The following is a 25871-nucleotide window of genomic DNA, read 5'->3' as shown; positions in this document are numbered from 1 at the left end:
ATAGGATGTATGTTTATATTGACATAAACACGATTGAGATGTGTATTCTAAAGTGATAAATCTGATGTTGAGGCCTTTTTGAAGAAGAAAACACAAAAACAACAATTGCAACAGTAGGGTTCCAGTGTTTGGGTTGCTAGTTAAAGATCCAGCAGTGCTACTCCAGTAGTAAAGAACCCACTCATACAGTGCAGCAAATGGACCAACAGGGAATACGAGCAGAATCTCCTCAGGTCTCCTCCTATCAAACCGTTTGCCCCTGTTATTCCATCTGGAAGTCTTCCAGGACTCAGCTCTGGCCCACTAAGCTCCCAGTGGGTTAAGAACACTGCATCAGCTGCCTTAACACTTTGAGCATCATTTTGTAGCAACACCTTTCTTCTAGTCATTAATATTAAACGGTCCTAACTAAGACATTCTGCAGCATAGTGTGGGCAAATGCACAACTCATTTCCTGGTCTTGTTGGCAGAGGGGGGGTCGGCAAATTGACTTTCGAGCATGTCATATGAATACCCCCCCCCCCTATTCCAAGACAAATAGTAATGATTGGCCACAAGTGCTTCTCAGCGCTGGTCAAAAACAGAGGGAGTAAAACACAGTTATACTGTTGTCTGGTGGTAAAATGTTTCTATCTGCAACCTACAAATAGGATTTGAAAGAGCAATTCAAGGAATTACATTTATAGTTATGGCTGCTATCAGCACAGGACTTTCGACGGCACAGTAAATAAGACCAGAGACGTCACCAGTACCAGTTCCCTCTCACTAAGTGTCACTAACTGCAGAGTGAGGCCGAGCTGCTCGCTCATAGAGCAGCCAGTGAGGCAGAGGGAAGCTGCTCCTTGGGCTTTTTATCACTGCACCGCCAGTCCTGGCTAGCATCACAGCTAACTGCTCTTCACGCTACTGGCACACACACAAACACACACACAGGCACACACACACACACACAGGGCTGCCCCAGGCAAGTGTGATACAGACGTGACACAATTGCTCTCCATTGTGCAGTTGAATAATAGTCCATTTATTCCACAGATTTCCTGTGGATGTAAATAAACTGTATGGCCCATTACTTTGCCAGGCCCATTGACATGCGCTCTCTCTCTCTCTCTCTCTCTCTCTCTCTCTCTCTCTCTCTCTCTCTCTCTCTCTCTCTCTCTCTCTCTCTCTCTCTCTCTCTCTCTCTCTCTCTCTCTCTCTCTCTCTCTCTCTCTCTCTCTCTGTGTGCATTTAACACTGACTGACTTTACATCTCCTTCTGAAACTCCCCCTGACTTCAGCACTTCTCTCCACATTTCAGGAAGTTCATTTTTTTTTTTTTTTTTGTAAAAAGACATAGGTGAATAGTTTTTTTTTTTCTGCATAATTCGGCGCAGAATGAATGAAACATGCTCCCAGTGGGTAATTCAGGGAGATGTGTGAACTCCGGAGCCGAGATGAGGGCAACACACTATCATAGTGTGGCAGTCTGTCAAAACACCAAGTCACACCTCACCCTGCTGCTGCATTTTAAAACGGGTAAGACTGACCTTTTCTAAATTATTCATTGTTAAAAGAGGAAATATTAACCTTTGTGTATTATTCACATTTCTATGACTGGGTAAAGGAAATGACAGAGGAGAGTTATTCAAAATGAAATGACTGTGACAGATTTAAAAGGAGCTTGTTTGGCGCTGTTACATGATCTTTCTTGGAACTGACTGGAGCACCACTGTGCCTCTGATGCTGAGCCCTCACCTGTCAGTTACTTCAACAAAGCTGCTAATCGTTTTATTTGCTCATCCAGTCTCTGGTACTGTATCCACCAAAGACACGTTGTACATTACACAGAAACCACGTATTTCCTTTAAGTAACTACCTTATTTACTTTTTCTCCCTTTCCAACTCTTCATTCCACCAGCTGTCATTTTGTAATACAAAAGTTCAAATGAATCACTAATATGTAACAGAACAATCTGGTGCTTCCATTCACGGACACCTTTCCAAACATTCTGTCCTTTGACTTTACTGAAATTTCCAATCTGCTGTATTGGTACTGCATTGTAAGCTGTGCAGTAAGTCTGTGATGGGAGAGCCTTTCAAGTACTTACATATTAATATGAAGAGATCCAATATGAGAAATGTGGCTGGTTGCCATGAACTAACATTGACAGAATGAATGAGTAATCCCCCCCCCCCCACCCCCCACCCCCCCCACTCAATCTGTGGCCTCTTTTGCCTCAGGTTAACATACATATGTAGTGATATGGTGCGATGACAAAAACAATCTCATGACCTCCTCAGATATGGACCTGAGTGTTGGCCCCACAGAGAAGTCATCCTGTCTGCACACATTCCCAAAACACAGAACTATCAGACTCATCCCAGTCAGTTAGCAGGAACCACTGTAGTGCTGATAACGTAATGAAAGACTTTGGTATTAGTCAAACTTTTTTTTTTTTTCTTTTAAATTATGACATCCAAAGGGATCGGGTAAGAAAACAACATAATCTGTCTTATTTATTATAAGAAATATGAAAGAATAAACTACATTGTCCCTTAAAAAATCCATCTTGGTACAAACTGAGCTGTAGTACTTCCGGCTGACAGCTTTTACTCCCAATCAATCTTTATAGATAGTTGGTAATGACACCTCTCAATTCACTTCCCATTAAACTGCAGTTTCTGTTTTTACTGAGAAGCCTTTTAATTACACATCATTCACACTTGGTTTCACTGCTGTCAGCGTAGGCTACAGGAGATTTGCTCTTCTTATTATGGACTCTGTGGGACAGAAGTCTCTACTGTGACAACTAAAGGGAAACCTGGAAGTCAAAGCTTCAAACTTTGCATCTGTTTAGCAGCGTTTATAATTAACAAACTGACAGTTTTAAGTGACGCGGGACATTTGCTAATGTCCAAACTTGAATTACACCCGAAACTTTTCTTGCTGTTATTAAAGCCAATCAAACAATTCTATTATGCTATGAATTGATTCCTTTATTACAAGGAGAGGTGTCACTGTATACATTATGTGTCAGTCCCACATCTTCCACTGCCGTAAACAGTCACTTGTGCATACACTTGAATATACGACAAAAAGGAATCGCCTTAAATTGCAATATTTTCTTCAAGAACATCGGCTACAAACCATCGAAAACAACATCTCTTACTTTTCTGGTTTATAGCTTCAGAGGTAATGAATGGGCTTGGGCTGTCGGTCCACACTTAAAGTATGATAATGTATGTCTCACACAACACACCGGTCAGCATTGAAATTAGAACAATCATCAAGTTTTAATGTAATGGCAGATGTATGTAATTTGATCTTTGCCATAGAAAATAACACACCCCAGAAAAACATGTTAAATGCCAACCCATGGATCAGATTGTTTCATTAAAACCATCTACCTGTTTCATTGTCGGGGCTGATAGATGTAGCTGCTCATTTCTCTGTACAGCCGGTTTGCACTGTTTACTGCATAATATGTGTAGGAGAGGAACTTATAGAATGAAGCAGAGGGGGGGAAATGGAGAGGGAGAAGTAGAGTAGCAAAAAAGGCATCGCTGGAGTGAAATGGGGTGAGTTGCCTCAAGGGGTTTTTCTACGTCAAGTGCTGTGCTTAAATGACTATGAAAGAGCTCACTGTCCTTCCACACAGAATTTTCTTCTGCTTCACATATGCTCATCAATAGGGCTGATGTGGAGTCATAGCAACAAGGTTTGCTACTTAAGGGACCTGCCTGCAGGCAGCGAAGCAGCCTTTATTCCTACTGCGGACCCGCAGCCCTGTCAACCAGTACAGGTTGGTCACCGGATTGTGTGAATGCAAAATACTTGTACTCCTCATCCAGTATGAATATAAGTGTACTGTTATTTGTTGTGTAATTCCAATACGATGCTTGAGAAAAGGAAACTTTTGCTGTTTTATCTATTACTAATTAATTCCATTTCCTTTATGGGATGACAAACAGATGTCTCAAGTGACTCACATGAAAACACTTTCATAATAAATTTCATGCAGGAAAAGAAAAAGGACCTCAAGCCCCTCTTTATTTTCTAATCGTAGCTCTGATGTCTCTGGAAGTGCAACAGAAGGCTCTGAATATTTAGTCAACACTGGTCTAGGAAACATTTAAGTGAGAATTAAAAATGGCAAGCCACCTGCTCTTTCATTGCAGCAACTGTTGATTCAGACACAGGCTCTGCCAGTGATTTGCCATGTGACAGCTTCACTCCCACCTAAACCCTGTTAAACACTGATCATCACTTGGCAGCCTACAAGCCAAGAAGTGAATACATAAGCACCCGCAGGAAAAGTGCACGCTTACCTCTGCCTTTCTGTCCCAGATTCTGCCCTGAACGCACACATAAACCGTGAAACAGACCCGAGACCAGCTTTTCGAGACAAATGTTTACACACATGGAAACACGGGAACATGTTTATGTACAAAGCTGCTTTTCATCGCTCTGTTTGTGCTAATTGCTGCACAACAGACAGAGTTGAGCCCGAAACTTTGTTCTGTCATGCAATATGCTGTGGAAAACAGTGACTAAAGCCTTCTGGTCAGTCCAAGGCTTAGAATAAATTCCGGTCACTCAAGCTGACAAGCATTCTGCACTGTGCTAACAGCAGAGGGTTTGCCAATACAATGTTTTATTGTGAAGACAAATATTGTCAGATTAGGGCAAGAGATGATGAAAATTCTCAGATGCAGAAATTATTACACACTTTAACCTTAACATGTATGCACTTCAAATATAGAGACGTACAGTATGTAGTACCCTGTAAGGTATCAATGAGCCCAAAATGTGTTAAAAAATGTTTTAATGACTTTTCAAGAAATAGCATTTGGGAAAGCTTGTATTTGTTATCCTCCTGCATTTTGTTTATCTTTAATTTTACCAGGATATAGCAACATCTTACGAGCATATCTTATATCAAGTGTTTGAAAATGATTTACTGTTCCGATAAGAACTTGAAAAATAAATGAAAAACTTTCTCCTATCCAACTTTTCCAACTATATTGAATATGTTCTACACATACCGTGTACTAAATATCTTCACCGCAGTGGGGGTGTCTTGCAGTGATGAATCCACAGATACAGTAATTATCAACAGACACGGCAGGTCCCACCAGCTCGATGGAGCCTGGTGTCTTTTAAGTCGTTGTTTTAGGTTTTCTGGCCTGCAGCTTTGCCGTTTCGGGTTTTAGTCTCACTCCTCTCATCAGCTTCCAGATACAGCAGGCAGCAGTTTTCCGCAGAAATGCTCTGCTCAACCACAGTGTTCACTTTCTGCTCAACACTAAAATGGCTGTCAGACAGAGTCAGCACCAAGCACGTGAATGCTATAGAGCAGTTGGTTCAGTCGAAACAGCTCAAAACACGTTTTGGCGGAAATTGAAACAGAGCGGAAAAGGAAGTGAATACTGAGCTTAAGTAAATAAGCCACTGTTTGCAGACATGTTTGTCATATTATCTTTATAAAGTGGTATTTTAATATATCTAATGTGCATGTTGTGGACTCGGCTTGGTGCGTCGTCCCACAGTGGCTAAAACTATGCTTTTCCAGAGGTATGACTCATTCACCGTCTAGTTATCTATATTGCACGGAATCCAAACCTAAAAACATCATTTGTGGCTGTTTATTATATATAATGTATTTGAGTTTGTGAAATTTGGCAAATTGTAGTTAAGATAAAGCAGCATTGTGGGTGATCATATGACTAAAGTTGCTGGACTTCAGAGTAACATTTGATTATTGCAATTTGACATTTTTGAAACACTGTGAAAGAAGCTAAGCATGTGACGCCAAACCCAACGATAATCATTCCCGAGGGTTGGGTAGCAAACAGCAGTAGCAATTACAATGACAAGATGCTGCCTTAATAAATCAGTGGGTCTTGTGCCCGAGATTATTCTCAATGCTTATTAGAGATAGACAGAGTGAAGAAGATTATGCATGACCTGGAGTGCTGCTGGCGTTCTGAAATACCTCCCACTTCATTTGCTGCATGCACACACACATACACACACACACACACACACACACACACACACACACACACACACACACACAAACACACACTAGGAATACACACCTATTTCTTTTCACTCTCATCCTCCCTCAGCACAGCACAGATTGATTAGATATTGAAACTGGTTTGTCAGCGTGTTTTAGAGAGGTACTCATCTGATAATGAATGCAACACCTTGGTTGGGAGCTAATTATATTAGCGACAACTCGGTTCTGCTGTTTGCTTTCATAGAGGCGGCCCCATCGGGAGACAAAGTCACGTGACCACACAGCCCACCACTCCAGCTGGGCTCATCCATGCCCACATTGAAGATTTCCAATGTCCACGATTACTCAAAACTGGTAATGTGCTCTGCAGCTACAGTGACGCAGCCAGAGACTGTTTCCGGCTGATTTAAAGTATTACAGTAAATTACAGTGAATGGAAGCAAAGTTACCTGATCTGCAACAGCACGGGCAAGTTTGTCCATCCTGGAGCCAGCCTCTGCAATCTTCTTCGCAGCGTTGATCACATCTGAGGAGTTCTTCAGGGGGCCTTTGCCTCTGGGTATTTTCGAAGAGTGATAAAGAAGGAAAAAGTGAATGTGGGTGGAGTTGCAGAGGCCGAGCATATGCATAGGTTGCATTCAAAGACGGAGGTTACCCCTGTGACACACAAGCTCGTACAACAGCTAATTTGCTGTGGCTGTCAGCGAGAATATTACATATTGAAATCCAGACTGTAATGGATGGAACAAATTCAGTTTATCTTTGAATGCTTTGTTCACAGGGGTCCATTATAGCAACATGATTCGAAGCACAAAGACACCAAAGACTTATAATTATCAGAAAATAAATATAACAATTATAATCGAGCAACATCGTGAAAAAAAAACCTTGGCTACTAGCCACTAGTGCCCTGTGAGGCACAGTGTGACAGAAAAAAAAAGCTGCTTTCAGACTTGCACCGCAGCCCTGAACTTTCCCTTCACATTACCCAGAGGAGCTCTCTGTGAGCGTAAATGTTGAAATCACTTGAACCTGACATTAATTGGACATTTCCCCACCAGCTCCCTGGTACAAAGCCTGTTGAGCCAATGTGCAAACACATAAAAAAGACGGTAGATGGAGTGTGAATATAATGAAATGATGTGATGAGTATGAGAACTGGCGTATTGTTATTTCGTTTTCGCATCGTTCAGCCATGGTAGCCATGTCTTATCAAACGCCGAGATCAGTGAGAATTCAGACAATCAGACACTAACTCAAGTTGACGACAATAACTGAAAAGAGGGAAATAATGGCCAACAACTGCGCCTGTGTTGTGTTTTCTTGATTTCCCGCGACAGAGAGTGAATGTGGCTAAGATAAGCGCGTTTGTCCGGATGAATTGTCTAATTTTTTAGTCAGGGTGAAACTGAAGTTTCCACTAAATTTGTTCATGCCGATCTGAGTCACTGGGGTCAAAGCCAAGTGATAATGGTGCAGTTACAGCACCACTGCCATAATCACTCATGACTAATCGCACGTGGCTCTGAGTTTGATTTATTTTCTTCTCTTTGGTTACTTCCATGATATGCTTTTGCAGAGTGGATCACAACTCGAAACAGATAACACATTAGTTGGGCATTAGGGATTTTCCAGATATAGCTGAGCGCAGATGGAGGAGATTGAAACGAAAGCTGCCGGCTTTTCGTAAACATAAGCAAACAGATGATCTATTATTTCTTTGAGTCACAGCATCATCATTACAACTGAGGTTAGCCGAGTCACTTCGTATTTGGAAACGCAAACTTTCTCAAAAATCCTGTTTCTGTCACTTAATGCACGTTAATATATGAACTGGATCCTTTTTCTGTATAAGCAATTGATATAAAAGAAACCTATATGAGAGAGAATAAACCATTAGAGAGCTCGCTGCTTCCCTCAGCGCTATAGAGCTTCTCAGCATTTTTCGGCTCATTGTTTTACGAGCTTTTCTGCTTTGGTTCAATCTTAAAACTCCACGGTTATTTACAGCAAAAAGCATCAATAAACTTACTCTAAGCTATAGAAAGCTACTGGCTGGTGAGCAAAGAGGAACATTAGGCAGCTAAAGATCCAGATAATACTCTCTGGCCTCTTTGTATCAGTTAGATGCATAATTAGGCAACTATTTGCTAAAAAATTTACCATATGAACATAACATTTTTATATTATATACATGTTTAGCTTGTTTCTGGTACATCTCTGGCTTAGGTCGCTTAGCATGTGTGACATTTACCTGGTGAAGTCAGTCATCTCCATCATGATCATACACATCTGCTTGGCCAACACGATGATGTCGTTTCCATTGTCGTCCCACTTGGCCACCTCTGCATCCAGCTTGCACTTCTCCTGTCTGAAGCTCTCCACCTGCTCCGCAATCTTGGCCTTCTCCTCCTGGGGAAGCTGCGCCATGATTGCCTGCAGGCGACATGGAAGAGAGTGGAGGAAACAGAAGCATTAGATGGGAAAGAAGAGGTTATTCGTGCCGAATGAAGGAAATGCCAGAGGAGAGAAATTGAGGTAAAGGAGGGAGATAAGGTTGTGGAGGACAGCACGATAGGGAAATGAGGGAAGGGGCGAATAAGAAGAGGGATTAGTTAAGGAGAAAGAGTATAAAGGGAAGTGTATGAAAGGCAGAGCCGGAGCAGCAGTTGTTCTATTTTTTTCTGACCAGACCATTTTTAATCCGCCCTACAAAACTCAAACATTAAGTTTAGAGTCTGGCTATCCCTGCCCTTCTGAAATGCTTCAAAATAAAGTTCTAAACTTTACATTTAATGACTGGACCTTTTCAAACCCCTTGACATCTTATACCCATAAAGAGCAAATCCATTTTGCCTTCAATTTTTTCCTCAATGAGAATACATTTGCTCGCTCAGCGGCCTTTGGGGGCAGGTACAAAACGGCATAAATCTCTTGGCAAGGTCACAGGCGCAGTAAGGAGCCGGTATTATTTGGGAGATAAATGTATAATTACCTCGGCTTCTTAGACCATAGAATGAATAATGCATTGGTTCAACATTATGTCAGGGAGGTGAGATGGAAGGAAGAGTAACCTGGTTTCCATTAGGTCAATTCTATTGACTCAAGAGGCAGTGAAAGAAAAACGAGTACAGTAAAAAAAAGAAAAAGTTATCATCTATTGTTTTTCAAACTCATGTATTATAGACCTTCCTCCAAGAAATGCTATTCTCTTAATGAGATAATCGCCCTTGTCCTCCTTTTCCCTCGCTCACAGCAAAGCTGGTGTGTGGGGGTGCAGGCGGAGCTCAGTGAGAAAGTGCGTCACTTTGCTCATGTCTCCTGTTAGAGGTGTCAGGAGGAAAATGAAATGAAAAAAAATGTGATGACTTGTGCTCCTGAAATTCTTTTAAAGGAAATAAGCAGGAATTGGAGGGACTCTAGCATTGAAGAATACAAATTTAAATTACAGGCAGAAGCATGGAGGCTGCACCTTCTCATCCGAGGCCAATGGATTTGTCGAAACCAGGGTATGACTGGATGTGTATGGTAAATGTGAGAAAATGAGCAAGTAGAGGAAAACTTTGTAGAGCTGCGATATCTCAATTGGAATATATTAATGGCTACGGTAAGCCGGTTTCATTCATTTATCTGTTTACTTCTCTGCTGCTCTCTATGCTCACACTGACGGTATCAAAGTCCCAATAATTGAAAGCTTGAAATAGTGACCCGCCATCAACATGTTTACCACCAGTCACTTCCAAGCCATTTCAACACCGCTCATCTGCTCCGCTACAATCCTGATTCTGTAACTGTGATGTTGTCTGAAAAGCAGCATAGACAGAAATTAAAGATGGCCATGTTGGGACTTTGGCTGCATATGTAAAATGAAAAAAAAGAGAAGAGAAAAAGAAACAAAGCCAGTTATGCTGCAGTTGGCCGACCGATGGTGTAACCACATCACAAACTTGACTCTATCATCAGCCACTCAATCACCCATGGGTGTTCGGGGATGTGGCAGCGGAGTGTGGCTGGTGCATCCTGGGAATTGCATAAACAAACCACAAAACCAGCTCATTCAGGCCCAGTGTAGTATCCCTCTGCTGCTGCTGCCAAGCCACACAGGCGACAGTGCAACAGCAAATCCCATTAAACAGTGTGTGGGGTGAAAACACTGCTCACATTTAAAACAAATTGAGACGGGATAATGAGGAACCAATATTTTTAAACCAGTGATTTCAGCTGGGTAAAATTTACTTTGGAGGAATGCTTGAATGCTTGAATAGTTCTCACACAGCTGTTCCCTGCTCTGGGCTTCCTGCACCACTTATTCTTTAACCCAAGATAAAACATCTACTGCATATCTGCAATTCCACAAGTTACCAAAACTTCCATATCAGAAAGATTAAATAGCTAAATACTGACTTGTATTAATTAGGACTAATGATGTTTAATAACCAATTTGTAACAAAAGTCTCAAATAAAGTGGCTACCAATCCATACCTGTTCACATGGTATTACCTTCTCAGTGAAACACCCTGTTCTATTATACTGTTTTCAGGCACTGATAAACCATGATGAGCTCAAGTTGGAGAATAAAACAGCAATAAGTAAATTATGTGAGGTAAGGGTTTGAATAAATATCAGCACATAATCAATTATTATATTAATCTAAATCACTGGCTGATAGGGTTTGTCTAAGTTTGTCTTTGTCTGAAGCAATATTGTCAATTTTAATTATAATCTTTCTAAACTTTACATCTCCCTCGTACATGGTTTGCTAAATATTTTTCATGTTTAATGCAGCCAAAAATAGAATGTAGGCAACGCTGCACTATAATTGCCTCCTAATCAATAGTGACACCGGTGAGTGCCCTGTGCCACCAGGCAGATCGCTGAGACTTTCAGGATGGAGGGTTGTTAGCATATATTTTGAGCTCAAATTGTTCTCGCTTCCCAACTGTTGAGGCTCCAATTAATCACTTATTTCTATAATTACCTCATGCATAATGCTGCCGGTGTCAAAATGAGGATAAGGTTTATCTAGAAAATGAGATGAGATGATTGAGAATCAGAGCAGACGAGGTGAAGATGTTTTTAAAACTGCACTCATAAAGTTTTCCTCCCTTTCGTGCACGTAGTAGCTGCAGGAAGAACCGAGAGGAACTTTTCTCCCAAACAGCTAAAGGGAGCAAAAAGTCTCTTGAAACTCAACAACTTGGATTGTACATCCATTTTCTAAAATTAGGGATCAAGGGAGGTTGGGGAGAGAGAGTTGGGGATTTGTTTGGTATTCTCTGAAAATGGTGTGACAAAAGAGAGAGAGCGTCAGGGAAGAAGAAAGAGAGAGAGAGAGACAGAGAGACAGAGAACAAGAGAGGGGAGGGGGGCTCTGAATACAAAAGAAAACTGCGGCACAGGGGTAAACACATGAGCCAATTGGGATGTCAGGGGAGCAGGAAGGGACTTGCCGAGGTCCCCTCCTTCCTCCTCCCCCCACCCCTGCTCTCTAGAATTCACTTATCCCCAAATCCCTTCCCCTGCTTTACTGATAACAACGAGGAGCGGGCCTTGGGAGCTTAACATAGTGGCAAAATCCAGCCGGGGGAGTGCGGTGCCAATACACTCTGCGACTCGGCTACGTCTGCGGGGATTAGAGCGCTTTCCGGGTTTCCTCACCGAGCGCTGCGTCTTGAAATGACTTTAATTTGTTTCATTTGAAATAAACTGCCCAGACACTCAGAGTTCAATTTTATGGATGACCTATCAACAGTGTTATCCAATCACTGTGTCAAGAGATGTTGGGTGGGTGTGGGTGCATGTGTGTGTGGGGCGGGGGGGCTTTGTGTTTGCCTCCTGGTGCATTATCCGTGGTGTGTTGTAGAAGGAGAGTTTGTGTTTGCATGCTCTAATAGAAAGAGACACTATGTACAGGCCTCCTTTCCCCTGTGTGTGTCTCTGCTTTCTCATTATTCATGTTTGCTCTAATAACCTAGCTTTATGCGTAAGTATAATAGAAGTGACAAGTGGAGCATTGCACAAGGCAAAGCACTGGGAACAAAGGCTCCTGGGACTGCCCCCGACTTGATTTGATTTCTCTCTTCGCCGAGGAAAGGGGAGACGGTGAGATCGGGTAAGGGAGACGGAGATACCATGCCTGTGTCCTGCGCGTGATTCCCGCACACTGGAGGGGCTTGTAGGGCTCATGACTGTAAACCTCTGTGTGCTCATGTCAGCTCCAATGGAGAAAATGGATTAGGCTTCCTCTTGTCGGAGTAGAAACACAGAACCCGCGTGCACTTGGCATGACCGTGACAGGAGAGCAAGCTTTATCCTGACAGGACAGGCTGAGGCGGACCGGGCAGATCACCAGTGTTTCTCTGCAAACACATCTTTTTATGGATGTGCTTGTTTTGAGCGTGTGTAAATGTTTTGTCTCTGAGGGCACAACAGCGTCTACGGGTGGAAAAACAGGCGATATCAATTAACTGTGCGAGTGGCCTTGTCGGTGTGCCAGATGTACCACCACACGATGATGCCAAATGTATAAGTAGAAGTAAACATGTTTAAGAACATGCGGCGATAAATCGTTGGGCATTCATTCAATGCACACTCGAGGGCACAGCTTGCTAATGAAATGCCTGTGAATACTCATTACCCTGACACACGTCACCCTTCCATCCACCTCATATCATGGCACTACAACAACAAGTTATGACAAAGAGACGTGCTGCGACTTCAAACTGCTCCCATGAGGAGCTGCCCACTCACAGCACAGTGGACTGCCAGGAAAACTAGTTAACAGTTTGGTGCTGTGAAGCTCCTTTGTGTGGCAGCGCTGGTGCGTCGAGGCTCAGATGGCCATGAAGTTTTACTCTGTGGGAGCCCTAGTGGGAGTAGACATACAACAAACTGGAAGCACTTCACACCCCGGACCCCCACGGGCATCCTGGAGCAGCTATTTGTTCATGGTTGGATCTCAGATTTGACAATGTCTACGTTTTATGAGTTGTCTCTTCGTTCAGCAGAGGAACTGATAAACTGATATAACCCACAACTTTTCTATAGAAGTACTGTAAACAATATTGTTTAGTTCCAATACGTTTTACTTTATACATAAAAACTTCAAGATTGATATTTTTAGGCCACATTATCCTATTGATTTATGTTATGGCACGGAAACAAACAAACCCAAGTTAATACCTATCATTAACATTAATCTCAGGTGATCAGATCACAAGTTAACACCTCGAAGGTCATTGGTTCATATCTGGGATTAGAATGTATCTTCATGTGTCAAGATACATGATACATTTATTGATCCCAAACACAACAGATGAGGGAAATGTGTCCTCTGCTTTTGACCCATCTGGTGAACATCGCAGGATACACAGAGCAGTAGGCAGTCATTCACGGCGCCCGGGAAGCCGATATTGGGGGAGTATGGTGCCTTGCTCAGGGGCACTTAGACAGTGGGGGTAGGGAGAGTACTCTTTGGACTTTGGAACAGATCCAGGTGTTGTCCATCCAGGTATGTTTTTTATTGTCACTGCGAGGAGTCGAAACAGAGACCTTTCATTCCGATGTCCGTAGCTTTCTGCCCATAGTCCAATTTTTCTGCCACTAGTCCACCGCCTCTCCAAAGATTGTGCACATTCACGCAGGTGGTTGGTGAAGGTCTCTTTTCCCTTATGTTTATATTTAAGCACTGCAGGATTGTGTCGGCAAATGTGACTCGTACTGGGAAACATTGAGTTGTTGTGAAGATTAGGAGACTGCTATATAAATTTCCCCATTAACCATTTATTTTCAAAGTAAATGTTAAACATCCTACGCAGTAAAGGTTATGTTTGCAATTGATGTATTTATAAACGGGCATTTCATTGAGAAATCTCTCGAAAGGACTTTGCTGCTTCAGTTTTGGTCGGTTGGGTAAAACCATTAGATAACAGCAGCTACCTTTTAGCCAATGGAGTCAACCTTCAGCTTCACACAACTGAGTTACTAACATATATTTGTTCACTTTACGGCTCTTTTCTATTTATGCTGTTCTTAAGCTATTATTTAGAATCAACCATCTCCCGTTATATCCACTTGTGCTCACAGTGACTGCAGGTCAGCATCACAACATGTGTTTGTGCGTGTTTTTTGCTTTGTTTTTGTTTTCTATTGTGTTTTGTTTTTAATTAGCATCACAACAGCAAGTATAAAGCCGCACAGAACATTTGTTTAGCAACAATCTGCCGGTGTTTTAGTTTCATTTATTTCCCCCTTCTTTGTGCATCACCCCTGTGTGTGCAAACTGTGTAGAGACCCAGGCAATATAATACAGGCTGGTGCCACAGGGAGAGAAATTGGGCCAAGTCACACTCCTGCCATCCACAATCCAATTCTACATGCAACACACCGCTAGAGCCTCTGTATTGCTGGAGGGGAGCGAGCACTGATACCCTCTTAATGTTCTTTAAGCTGGGCCCAAGTGAAAAATTACTAATGTGCAACAAAGACCAGACCCTGGCGATCACAACGGAAGTCTTGGCACAGAACTACACTGTATTTTGTGTTTTGTGTGGCATCTAAAGGGAATTTGGTAATTGCTTCGTTGTTTGTGGTTGCAATTTAACACCTGCCATCCCCAAACAGTGTTTATTTAGCATAATCCCCCTTGTTAGAATTATTTAAATGCACTTGCTCCACATGCTATGTAAGTGAAACCAGTTGAATAAATCCACTCGCGTGTGGCCAGGAACTGGAAACTTGCATTGCAGCAAACTGAGGCAATTACCTTTCCCCCCCATAATTTATTTAACTGTCAGCTTCAACGACCAAGGCAAATCCAAATAGTTTTTTCGGAACAGGGGGAAAGGGAGGACGGACTCACCCGAGCACTTTGTCCGGCGATAAGCTGGTCATCTTCAGTCTGGACACTAGTCCTGCTGCGAGTATCATAGTCCTCCTGTTCAAAGTCAGAGTCGTCTTCCAGCTCCTCTGGTGTCTGCGAGAAACACAAAGACAAAGTTGAGTCAAAGAATCAAAGTGTGAGGTAGAAACTGTAAAAGGAAAACCAATCTGACAACTGAAAAAGGGCAACTGTCTTTGACTTGATGCCCCATTGTGCAGGAATCCTGAGAAACAGATCGCAAACGTTCTCCTTTGTTGTCACTTTCTGTAGACAGTGCCTCGCTGGGAGGTTGAGTTCAAACTGTGGCAGCGATGTCACAAATTAAAAGTCAATCACAAACCGAGGTATTCTGTGAAAAACTGACAGTTTGTCTAAGTTCCCTCAACACTGGATCAAACAGGAAAGACACAAATGGGGGGAATGGCAAAAAGAGATTTGTTGATCAGGTCGTTTTTGAATATACTATTATTGAAATTTTTCCTACTAGTATCTAGCTTTATTGAAAAGGGTGAAAAGATCCCTGAAAGGAAACAAATACCCAGTGGCAGTGCCTTTCAACATACAAACCTTAAAATAAACGATAAGTTAAAAGTCTATTTTTCAATATAAATATCCACAACATACAATACTAGTTTTACTTTGTGTCTTTGAAGATGTGTCATCTTTAAATATTACTGTGTGATAGCTGTAATTCCTTCATGTTATTCTTTTTAACACATTTCTATATATGTCCGTTTCGGAAAGGCCTGATTATTGGCCGCAATCCCCATGGTAACATACTTGCTGGCAGAGCAGAGGAACACATCAAAACATTGACATGTGCAAAGTCATCGTTTCTACAATATGCCAGCATTGGAAAGAGCACTGGGAGTTATTCTATTCACTGGCTGCCGTGACATAATGATTCTTTACATCAATACATGTTCTACACAAAGCCAGCTCACATTGGCTATAAGGGTCCAAATAACCGTTTGACCACAGACCAGAGCCTTGGGCAATAGTGAATTACATTTACTGTTACACTGCTTGGTAATTGTGCCCTATGTCTTTTTTAGTATCCTCAACAGTGATTGATCCAGGATGGCCCATTGAACTCAGATATTTGCACACTAATGGATTCAATAAGACAAGGACAATAACATATAACAGTTATACAATGAGACCTAACGAGGGGCAGTACTAACCTGAGTAAAACATTATCTGCACTCATGCAATACACTTTTTCCCCCCTTATATTATATTGTAATAATAGTGTAGTCAAGCACAAATTCCACTTGTTTATTTTAATGAATATTTGTAGTTTCTTTGCTCGCTGTGGGCCTGTTATTCCACCAAATCTCTTCTGTTCTAACCTAATTTTCTCATAGGAAATCCTTCTCCTCTTATCTTCTCATAATAACCTTCACCTTCTCTAATGCACTTATTGCAAGTCTCGGCTTTGTGAGACAGTTTCTTAAACACACTTTAATAGTGGTAGTGGCATAACTGGTGCAGAGTCATTCCATAACCTGTAGCATGGCATTCTACTACAGAATGCTATGACACAGCTTGGTTGCTAGAACAAACCACACCTGCCCCACTGGGGAGACTGGTCAGAAGACTTTCGGAGGTGAACGCCGCTGTGTGTGAAGGTTGAGCAAAGGCAATTAACACAAAGAGAGACCGACACAGGCCACGTTCACACAATCATTAAGAACGTGTGAACACAAAAAGCACACCCTTGTTCATTTCAATCAGGTTCAGTGGGGGTGTCGACATGCAGGGGCTGAAGCGGAAACACCTGCTGTTTTTTTGGGTCATAGAATGTTACCTCGCAGATTCAGTTGTTACCTTGTGACCGTTCCGATGACTGATGAAATTAAAACGTCCACGGAGTTTATGTTTTTACCCACTGTCACTCCTCTAAACTCTGCACTGTGCGATATTTGCACCACCTTATCAGTATCACTAATTTCATCTTTTCCTTCAGTTTACTCTGCTGTATGCTATTGTTGTGCTCGTGATAAAGTAGTGAATCTTGAAAGTTTGTTTGCTGGTTGGTTGTTTTGTTTGTTGTCGTCAGGATCGCGCAAAACATTACAAAACGGTTTTACAGAAAAACTTGGTGCAAGGAGGGGACTTTCTTTGACATTGAGACATTGGGATGTTTTTGTTGCTGACATTTCTTACAATTTCCTAGGGGAATAATTCATTCATCTTGATGAAAAAGCTCTACTAAAAGACATTCTACTTGTTATTGTGGTAACATTTCAGAATTTAAATTCGGGCTCATAGTGTTAGAAACCCCTGTGCACTGTTCAGGCGTCTGATGAGCCTTTAAACTCAAGGATCCATCATCAAAACCAGTCTATTGAGTCCGTCATCAGTCATCATGCTGCGGGTACCTGAAGCAAAATGCTCCGTTTCATCACAACCCTTTTCAATTTTGAAAATGCACTGCTGATTTAGGATTCAACTTCCAGCTAAAGTTTCACTTTCTGTGTGACAGGCTGTAGGTCAGTTTGCTGAGAGCGTGAGGGTGTAAACATTCACTACCACTCTTCAGGCACTGGTCAATTTCTTGCATGTTCCATTTTAATGGCTCCAACTCCATCCCACTACTCTGCTGTCTGTTTGTGTGTGTGCGTGTTTATCTGTTTACATTAAGGCCAGTGCAAAACTATGTTTTCAGAACTTTCAATATAACTTTACACTAGACCTGCCTCAATTTTAAACACTGTGGAGAATTGGTTTCTTAATCCATCCACTGCTCATAAGATCTGTGTTATAAAATGTCTAAAGGAGCCGTTACAAGGCTTAAGTGTGTGTGTGTGAATGTGTGCGGGGGTGGGGTGTTGGGTATGGGGGGGGGGGGATCACAGACACATATATAAGCGAAGACACACAAACACACTCACACAGACACACAAACTATTACATGTGGCACCAACATTTGCTTTTTATATGATGGAGTTAGACAACAGACAAAGCAAGAATCTTCCAAGTTGTTTCCTCAGAAAGTAATTGAACTTGGATGGGATTATGAGGCCAGCTGGTCCCAGGCAGTTCAAAGCTGCCTGTTTTACATTATTTACCAACATCAAATTATTTTCCATAATTAGATTTTTTCCAGAGCTTCACTGGGAAACCTTCCAGCCTGCATAAAGTTGAATAAATGAATTACATGCTGAGGAGAGAAGGGCCAGTTTGGGGGGAAAATGCAGATACTACAGCATCAGAATAAGTACATGAGGCAGTGGAGCTGCTGGGGTCCTGCTGTTTTGCAGCTTTTTTTTTCATCTTGACATTCTGTAAAGCTCTCTGCCAGCTTTATAAAACAGATAATGTGACAGGGACGACATCTCGGATGGGAATTCAGTTGACTTTCAGATTTCAATTACGGTTTTCTTTATACTCAAGGCAGGCACATCCTCTTCAGCCATCAATGACACGTAGCACATTATACCCAAGGTCCTACCAACATGTACCAGAGTTGTCAAGATAAGATGAATGAAGAGGAAAAAATTTAACATATAATAATAATACAATATATTAAATACAAGGAAATATATCTGGGTTTATGAAAGATTTCTCTCAGGGTGATGAATCCAGTGACTGAAAATGCAAATTTCCAAGGGTTTGGAATAAATGTTTTTTTCTCATTTGAAAGAGCATGTTTTTCAAATCATTAATTAATTTAAATTAAAAAAATTAACCGATGGTGAAATAGTTTTTGAATAAAACAAACTTGGCCATAACTGTCATCTTAATTAAATCAGATTTTTTATTGGGGAATTTATTTTGTACGATGATTACTGATAATTATTGATCAAGAACTATAAAAATTTTGCCAAAGTTCTTTTTCATAATTTTGATGATTCCAATAGATTGTGGAGTGCATTGACACTGATTTACCATTCAGCAAAACTAAGAAATGAACTAATTATCTAGAAAATTAGATTCATGACATCAAATTGTTGAAATTTTGGAGGAAGCCAGAAATCAATGATTGCTCTTGGTCTTTGTCAGCGCTTCTACACGCATTAAACTCCGGCTGATTGGTGCTGAGCCTTTACCTCTTGCTCTTTTCGAGGAGGTTACGACTTACCCTTATCATGAGGACAGCTTTCCTGATGTCACGGACACCGTCGTACACCAGACGGGATGCATCAATGAACTCATTCTCCTCGAAGGCCTGTGGGGGGTTTGTGCTCAGAGCCTCGATAGCGACCTCCACTTGCTCAGCAAAACGGGGCATGACTGAAGGAGGGAGATGGAGAGAGACAAAGAAAGACAGACAGGAGGGTTAGGTTTATTTCATTCGTTAATAATCTGCCTTTTTCCAAACTGAGAAAAGGTAGAAGATGGAAAAGGTATTGTGAAAGTAAAGTTATTGATGTGTTGTATCTCTAGTCGAGGGCATGATCTTCCTGCAGAAGTCTCACATGCATCTCTGCTGTGCTCGGTTGTGCACTTCAGAAAAAATGGGAGATGTCACCCCAAACCTCCTCGTAGGTGAGAACACGCGTTCGCACATCGCACGCCAATTAGCTATTTCACCTTGGTTTACCCAACAGGAAGATGAGCCTGTCTGTTTGCCAGTGTGCTAGTGTGTGGAATCTGTAAGTTTGTTTGTGTGTCTGTGTATGTGTGTGTAACCTGTGAGGAGATTGCCGTGTGTGCTTGAGTGTTGCCGCACAAGGACACTAACTTGCAAGCTCAGCCTGTCAACTCACGACGTCTATGAAGGGAAACAAATTCATCAAAGTCTTTTGAGGTGAACAAAGCCTGGGAACAAAAGCAACGTCCCCATTGACCATAAAATGGTTGGTTTTATTGTCTGTATCAATTGGCCAGACACTGTGTGTTAAATGAATTGTGCTGAATGTGAATAGACATTATTCAATGTTGAAGCGTTCGGACTGAATGTTTGAATATTTAGCAGCCTACCTTTCTATGTAATCTCCAGTTGAGTCACAATAATTGAATGCAGAGTTTAATAATGTGTTGTTTTTTTGTAAAATTATCATGACAAAGGCTTGACGATACCTGGACGGACAATCGCAGGGCCAGAAGAGAAGCTCAACACTTTACTCTATTATGAGCTTTCTCAAACACGACCAGTGACTGCAACCCCACTACTGTGATCGTAGTGATTATTTAAAAACTACTTATATTATTGTATAAAAAAAATTTCTTTGCTATTTGTAAACAATAAGCAACAAACACATGGATTTTTGAGAGTAGACTCTTGTATATAGACAACACTTATTTAGGAGAATGGCCATTTTCAGAGGAGACTACAAGTTTCATGAAGAAGGACTGAAAAAGAAAAACTGAGGAAAAAACAACTACGTGTTTCAGGCTGCCTGTTGAGCCTCCACCAGAAATCCAACGGTGAGATTTTATAATTCTGCTCCACACTTTCTTGCTCTCCCTTACACGCCGAGTGAAATAAATCAATTAGCCAGCTTGCACTAAAGGTGTATCTGCAGCATACTTATTTGTCTGATATAAAACATAAGCTATAGTTCACCAAACATAAAAGGCGCTACAAAAAGTCTCTCCCCTGTTCTTTTCATTTTTAATTCAGTTTAATCCACTTACTGGAGAACCGTAAAATAGGCTTTTGGGAATTGCTGGGAAGGCGTTTTAAATAGAAATATTTAAATGTTCTCCAAGCTCTTAATGAGCAAAGTTGCTGATGGTAAGGGGCAATTTCACTCATTCCAGTTGAAAAATGATGAAGGGAATTAAATGTGACCATGTAGGAATGGATTTTTTTTCTCCCCCTAGGCTTAAGCATAGTTCAAGGTAGAAGTTTTGGAAGTACAATGAATGCTGAAAATCCGACGGCGGAGATGTCATGCACTTATATGAGCTTCAAACATCCCAACCTTCACAGTTTCTCATGACTAAACCTCAATTTCACATGAAGACAGCTCAATTTAGACAAGATGTTACGAGAGGAGAAATCAGAAAGGGCCTCATCCAAACAGCGACGGCATGAAATCGTAAACGGTAAAATTAGAAATGGATACAAATTGGAGCTACATCTGAAAATGAAGCGCTCCACTCCTCTTAGCTCAGTTCTGTTATAATAAATAAAGTGGCCGGGATCTTAGCTGTTAATACAAGTGACATCATCACAGCATTGCATCTTAAACATGGTGACCATGTCTCTGTAACATTTTACTCCAGTGATTAGTGAAGTTTCACACTAAACATATTTACATATACACATCTGTGGTATATGGGGGAAAATTTAGTTTTTTTTGGTCTAAATGTTTAAGTCAATAAAGTCTCCTCACTCAAACACTGACGTACACTGGAGATGAACATCTCCATACTAATCTTTGGGGAGGGGGACAGAGTTCTGGATTCAGTGCTATGGGCCTGCATGCTCTCACTGTAACCTTGGTTTAAATGTTTCAACCACCTCCTGCTTCTCTTAAAGCGATTTCCTCATAAGCACTCAAACTCCCACCTCTATTTACACACTGATTAAGAGACTGTACCTCCTCTGCTCGCTCGCTGCCATCTGTTTCCCATCCTGACTAAAACCTCGTTCCTCATCATACACTGGAAACAAATTTAAAGAGTTACTCATCCGACTCAGCAAGTTTGCACTGTACACCTATAGGCAATACCAAGAGTCCATTTTGAGTATACACTTGCTTCCCTGTTTCCCTTTAACTACAAATTGCTTTCTTTCTCCATATCAGTGGCTTATGATGTTATCTGCAGGGCAGTCTGACTGAAGATTTTAAAGGAAATGCTCAGTATTTATGGTAATTGCCAGCCACTGTGCTCACTGCTTTTATTCCTCAGAGCTATTATTTTAAAAGTATAGACGGTGTGAAGTTTTTCTTTCTTCTTTGCCTCAACCTCTGCTACACCTCTTTTCATTGCACTTGATCCATTGATTTACAGACATGACAAGTGGGTGGCAGCCAGAGCATGTGTGTTATTGCTCAAAACAAAACCCTGTGCAAAAGGCCCCCCCCCCCCCCCCCCCCCCGCTATTCTAAATGGAACAATGACTAGGCCATATATGAGATTTTTAATCTACCGTCTCCAGGCACCACATTAATGATGACTTTAAAATGTGTCCCTTTTTTGAGGAGAAGATTAGTTTAAACACAGGGAGTAAGTTGGCAGGAAAGTGTGTCTGGGAAGAAGGGGGGGAGGCCATAACCACTTTCACATTAGGCTATTGATTTTTCTCCCTCCCAAGGACATGCTTCAATCCGAAGGCCCATGTGTGGACTGTCTGTCAGGAATCTATGGCTCAGCTTTACACAGAAGAGTTGTGTGCCTTGGCTCGCCTGCATTTGGCCTGGCCATAAATCTGACCACACTCAATATGAGAGAGAGGGATGGGCAAATTGAGACAAGGTCAGAGGGCAGGTAGTCTTGATAAGTGTCCGGTGTTGACGTGGCAGCTGCCAAAAACACAGGCAAGTGGCCGCGATTGGCACGAGAGGCCGAGGGCATAAACACAGCTGCACAAACAGCCAACTCAAAGACACAAACACACACTACACTACACTCACACACACACACACACACACACACACACACACACACACACAAACACACACACAGGCAGAGGATAAATGTTTTACACATGCACACCACTGAGAAAAGGAAAAAACGGGAACCACATCAATGGATTCCACTAAAATCCCTGCTCAAATCGCTTAGTGAAATCCTTGGTGACAGCTATTGATTTTTAGGTAGAGTCTCGTTAATTGGACTCAGTTCCCTGTGTGTGGTCCTATATTCTATTCCTGTGTTGAACTACACTTAATCATCTTTCCCCCTCGCTGCAGATTTCTCCTTGACTGTGTTCAAATACGTAGACATCAAGTGTGTGAGTGTGCGACTGAGGGGGAGAGGGTGGCAAAAGTTCACAAGGATCAATAAGTGCTTTATGGTCCAGATCAGATGTGCATGGCAGCCCTTAAGAACCCCCAACTACCACCAAGAGGGAAACAGGAAGGAGAAACACAACAGCTCTTCATCAAAGAGAAATATGGAGCCAATGAAACGCGGCTCTATCAATAGTTGCTGGATTCCTGCTTTAACATCTCAGTTAGCACTAACAATTGAGTGGACACGAGGCCTCATTAAAATGTAAGACAGGAGTTCTCCTCAGGGCCATGCAGCCAATGTGAGGCTCGGCTATTTGCTGCATGTGTATAGCCTATATCATTGTAGCCTTGAGCTTAGGGTGAAGTAAGGCAGGATGTCGGCCATTTTAAAATCGGCTGCTTGTGGGGGTATTCATCGTCCTGTCAATGTAATGCTACGTTTCCTGCCTAAGTAGGATACGGGTCTATTGCAGCTATTTATCTGCGCAGACGCTGCTGTGTTTGGGTTCATGACTTTATTCGAATGGAGAAGCTGCATTTTTGTAGATGTTGCAACTAAATCATATACTTGCAAAATCACAAACTCATTTAACTGCATGCTTACTCTTTCTTCCACTCTCCAGAAATGAAGCCAAAATATCTAAATATAACTTAAGTGTTGGACATTTGGAGCCAGAGTCTTCGGACTAGATGTTGAAAAAGATGAAGATGAAAAAAAAAAGTGATTGGGGCGTGGAGCCCGAGTCTCAAGGTCCCAAGATACATGCACTCGGCCAATTGCGAGTCAGTATCAGCTGACAATCACAACAGCTCAACCCATTTTATGGCACAAATTAACAATTGAAAACCCAAATTACAACTTTGATAAGAATTATCTAAAATGACAGAAATCATGCCAAGAAAATTGTATTCGATGTGTATTTTGACTTTTGAGTTCATGTCTGCTGTGAACATAGAGGAGTCTGCAGCCAGGGGCCAATGAGGCACTTTTGAAAAAGCTCTCATGTCATCCACCTTTATTTACAGTGTCAGACAAGTGGCACACATGACCACCTGCAGGAGAACAATATCCCTGCAACTGTAGGGCCATACTACAAATGTAGAGCTGCTGAGGATTTAACACTTTGACCATCTACAGGCCCAACACCCTGCTCATTCTTTCTGACTGATTTTGTTTTGTGTTCAGTTAGAATATCGTGGTTTTATAAGTAAAACCTCTACCCCTTGTTAGAGCAGATCAAATATTGTATGAAATTACTATTTATATCTGTACCACACTGACATGCAGTGTATATCAAATATTCAAATTAAATTAAAGCTCAGCCTGTGACTGTGCAGCATCAACATTTAAAGCTTGTGTGAATAAATGATAATAAATTCCCTTTATGAACACATATAAACCAGAACGTTTCAGCACGTTGTCACATATCTACAGGAACCAACATTTATTCAGAACAAACAATTCTAACAATACTTGAATGAGTCAACATACGAGGTGCCTATCTGCCTCTATTCACAGACTGACTTCATGTGTCCATCACAAACCATCACTGGAAACTACATCTCTTTTATATTGTTACACTGTTTAACACTGCAACAGCACTTCTACCCATTCAGCAATGACTCATGGAATAATTCTAGGAAAGATAAATATGACATTCAGGTTTGCAGTTTAAAGAGATATGTCAACACACAGGTGAATTTCTGGAGCTGTTTTCTTTTAGCCTCTGTTTCCCATCTGTTCTCTCCCTCCAGACGAATACAACCTGACACAAAGAACAGCATGGACTCCCAGAATTTGCAGAAGTTGATTTGTTGCTATAGATGTGTACATCTATGGGTCCACATCATTAGTGTTAACTGTTAATTATCGTCAAAATATATTGTCCTGTGCCTGGCCAGTATTATTTAATTATCACGGCATCAGTTATATATCTTGAATATATCAGTACTCTGATTTGTGTGTAGGTGCCCTATACTGAATGGAGGGGGTCATAGACAGAACATTATGAAGTTTTGATCTGCTTGCTCTTGTTTTTGGTGGTTGTAAATAAACCTTTCAGTCCCTATTCCCCGGAAATGGCCATGTGGGTGTGTGTGTGTGTGCGTGTGTGTGTGTGTGTGAGTGTGAGAGTGTGTGAGAGTGCATACCCAGATATAATAATAAATAATTAATGCAGTGACTAATATTTACTATGTAGACTGAAACAATAACTATTTAAAAAGCACTGGGTTATTACTACGCATCATCAACTGTACATCAGGTTCATGATCTAACTATGTAATCTTGTATCTAATCCCTCTTTGGAATAAATAATTCAAGTCGAGGTAGTCTCTCTTCTAATCCATTAGATTGACATCAGGATCTTAATCTTCAAAAGGCAAAGACCTGATGAGGAAAAAAATCAGTGTCCAATCGATATGATGCTGCAACACCAACACTTCTCCTTGGGTCGTTCCCAGTAATGCTGACATAATGCTTCCGGGCTCTGCTGACTCAAGGAACATGCTCCACACTGCATGGAGGATTAATAGAACCGCAGCACAATTATAAAGTCTTAGCGTGTGACAAGGTTATGGTCATACAAAATTGACCTTAACTGTCCGTGAGATATTGCCACTGTACTTCATCAATTAATTATCCCAATCAATTAAACTCAATTATGCATTAATAGAACAGAATGTGCTTAAGATACCATATAACTAGTACTGTAGGTAGTTCATTAGAGTGGAGATGAGCACCAGCACAGGGACCCAGACAGATGGCTGTGGGAGTGCACGTGACTCACCTAATGCTGTTTGCGACTCATCATGTAGCAGGGAGGGGAGCTGATTGTGTCTCTCAATTATCCTGGCAGATGAAAGTAACGAGCGAAACAATAGACACACCGCCTCGCTAAATGGGCTCTAATGGGAGAGATAGAAACTGGGGGAGGTATGGCAGGGTGAGAATGGAAGAAAAGTAAAACCGGAGGGCGGGGGGGTGGTTCTGGCTAGTGTGAAGGAGGGATTTGTTTTCTGATGTGATTCTGCTAGACAGGTAATTGCTAAATGATGTCTTTCTTTTCATCCTACGTTTTTGTTTGAACACCTTTTCATAATGGTGTGTTTTTAAAGGCATGTTGG

The 25871-nt window shown here is 41.6% G+C and overlaps 1 protein-coding gene across 1 annotated transcript in view; it reads right to left on the bottom strand.

Annotated features, from left to right (window-relative positions):
- Positions 1–25871, bottom strand: part of ctnna2 (catenin (cadherin-associated protein), alpha 2) — a 276055-nt gene that overhangs the window by 3443 nt on the left and 246741 nt on the right. The window contains exons 13-16 of the mRNA XM_062388807.1: positions 18977–19128; positions 14869–14982; positions 8263–8444; positions 6458–6563 (exon numbers count right to left, since the gene is read on the bottom strand). Of these exons, the coding sequence (XP_062244791.1) occupies positions 6458–6563; positions 8263–8444; positions 14869–14982; positions 18977–19128 (554 nt within the window). The remainder of the gene's footprint in view (positions 1–6457; positions 6564–8262; positions 8445–14868; positions 14983–18976; positions 19129–25871) is intronic.

This window comes from Platichthys flesus, chromosome 5 (assembly GCF_949316205.1).
Source record: "Platichthys flesus chromosome 5, fPlaFle2.1, whole genome shotgun sequence".
NCBI classification, from domain to species: domain Eukaryota; kingdom Metazoa; phylum Chordata; class Actinopteri; order Pleuronectiformes; family Pleuronectidae; genus Platichthys; species Platichthys flesus.
This window is presented reverse-complemented; position numbering and strand designations above follow the sequence as displayed.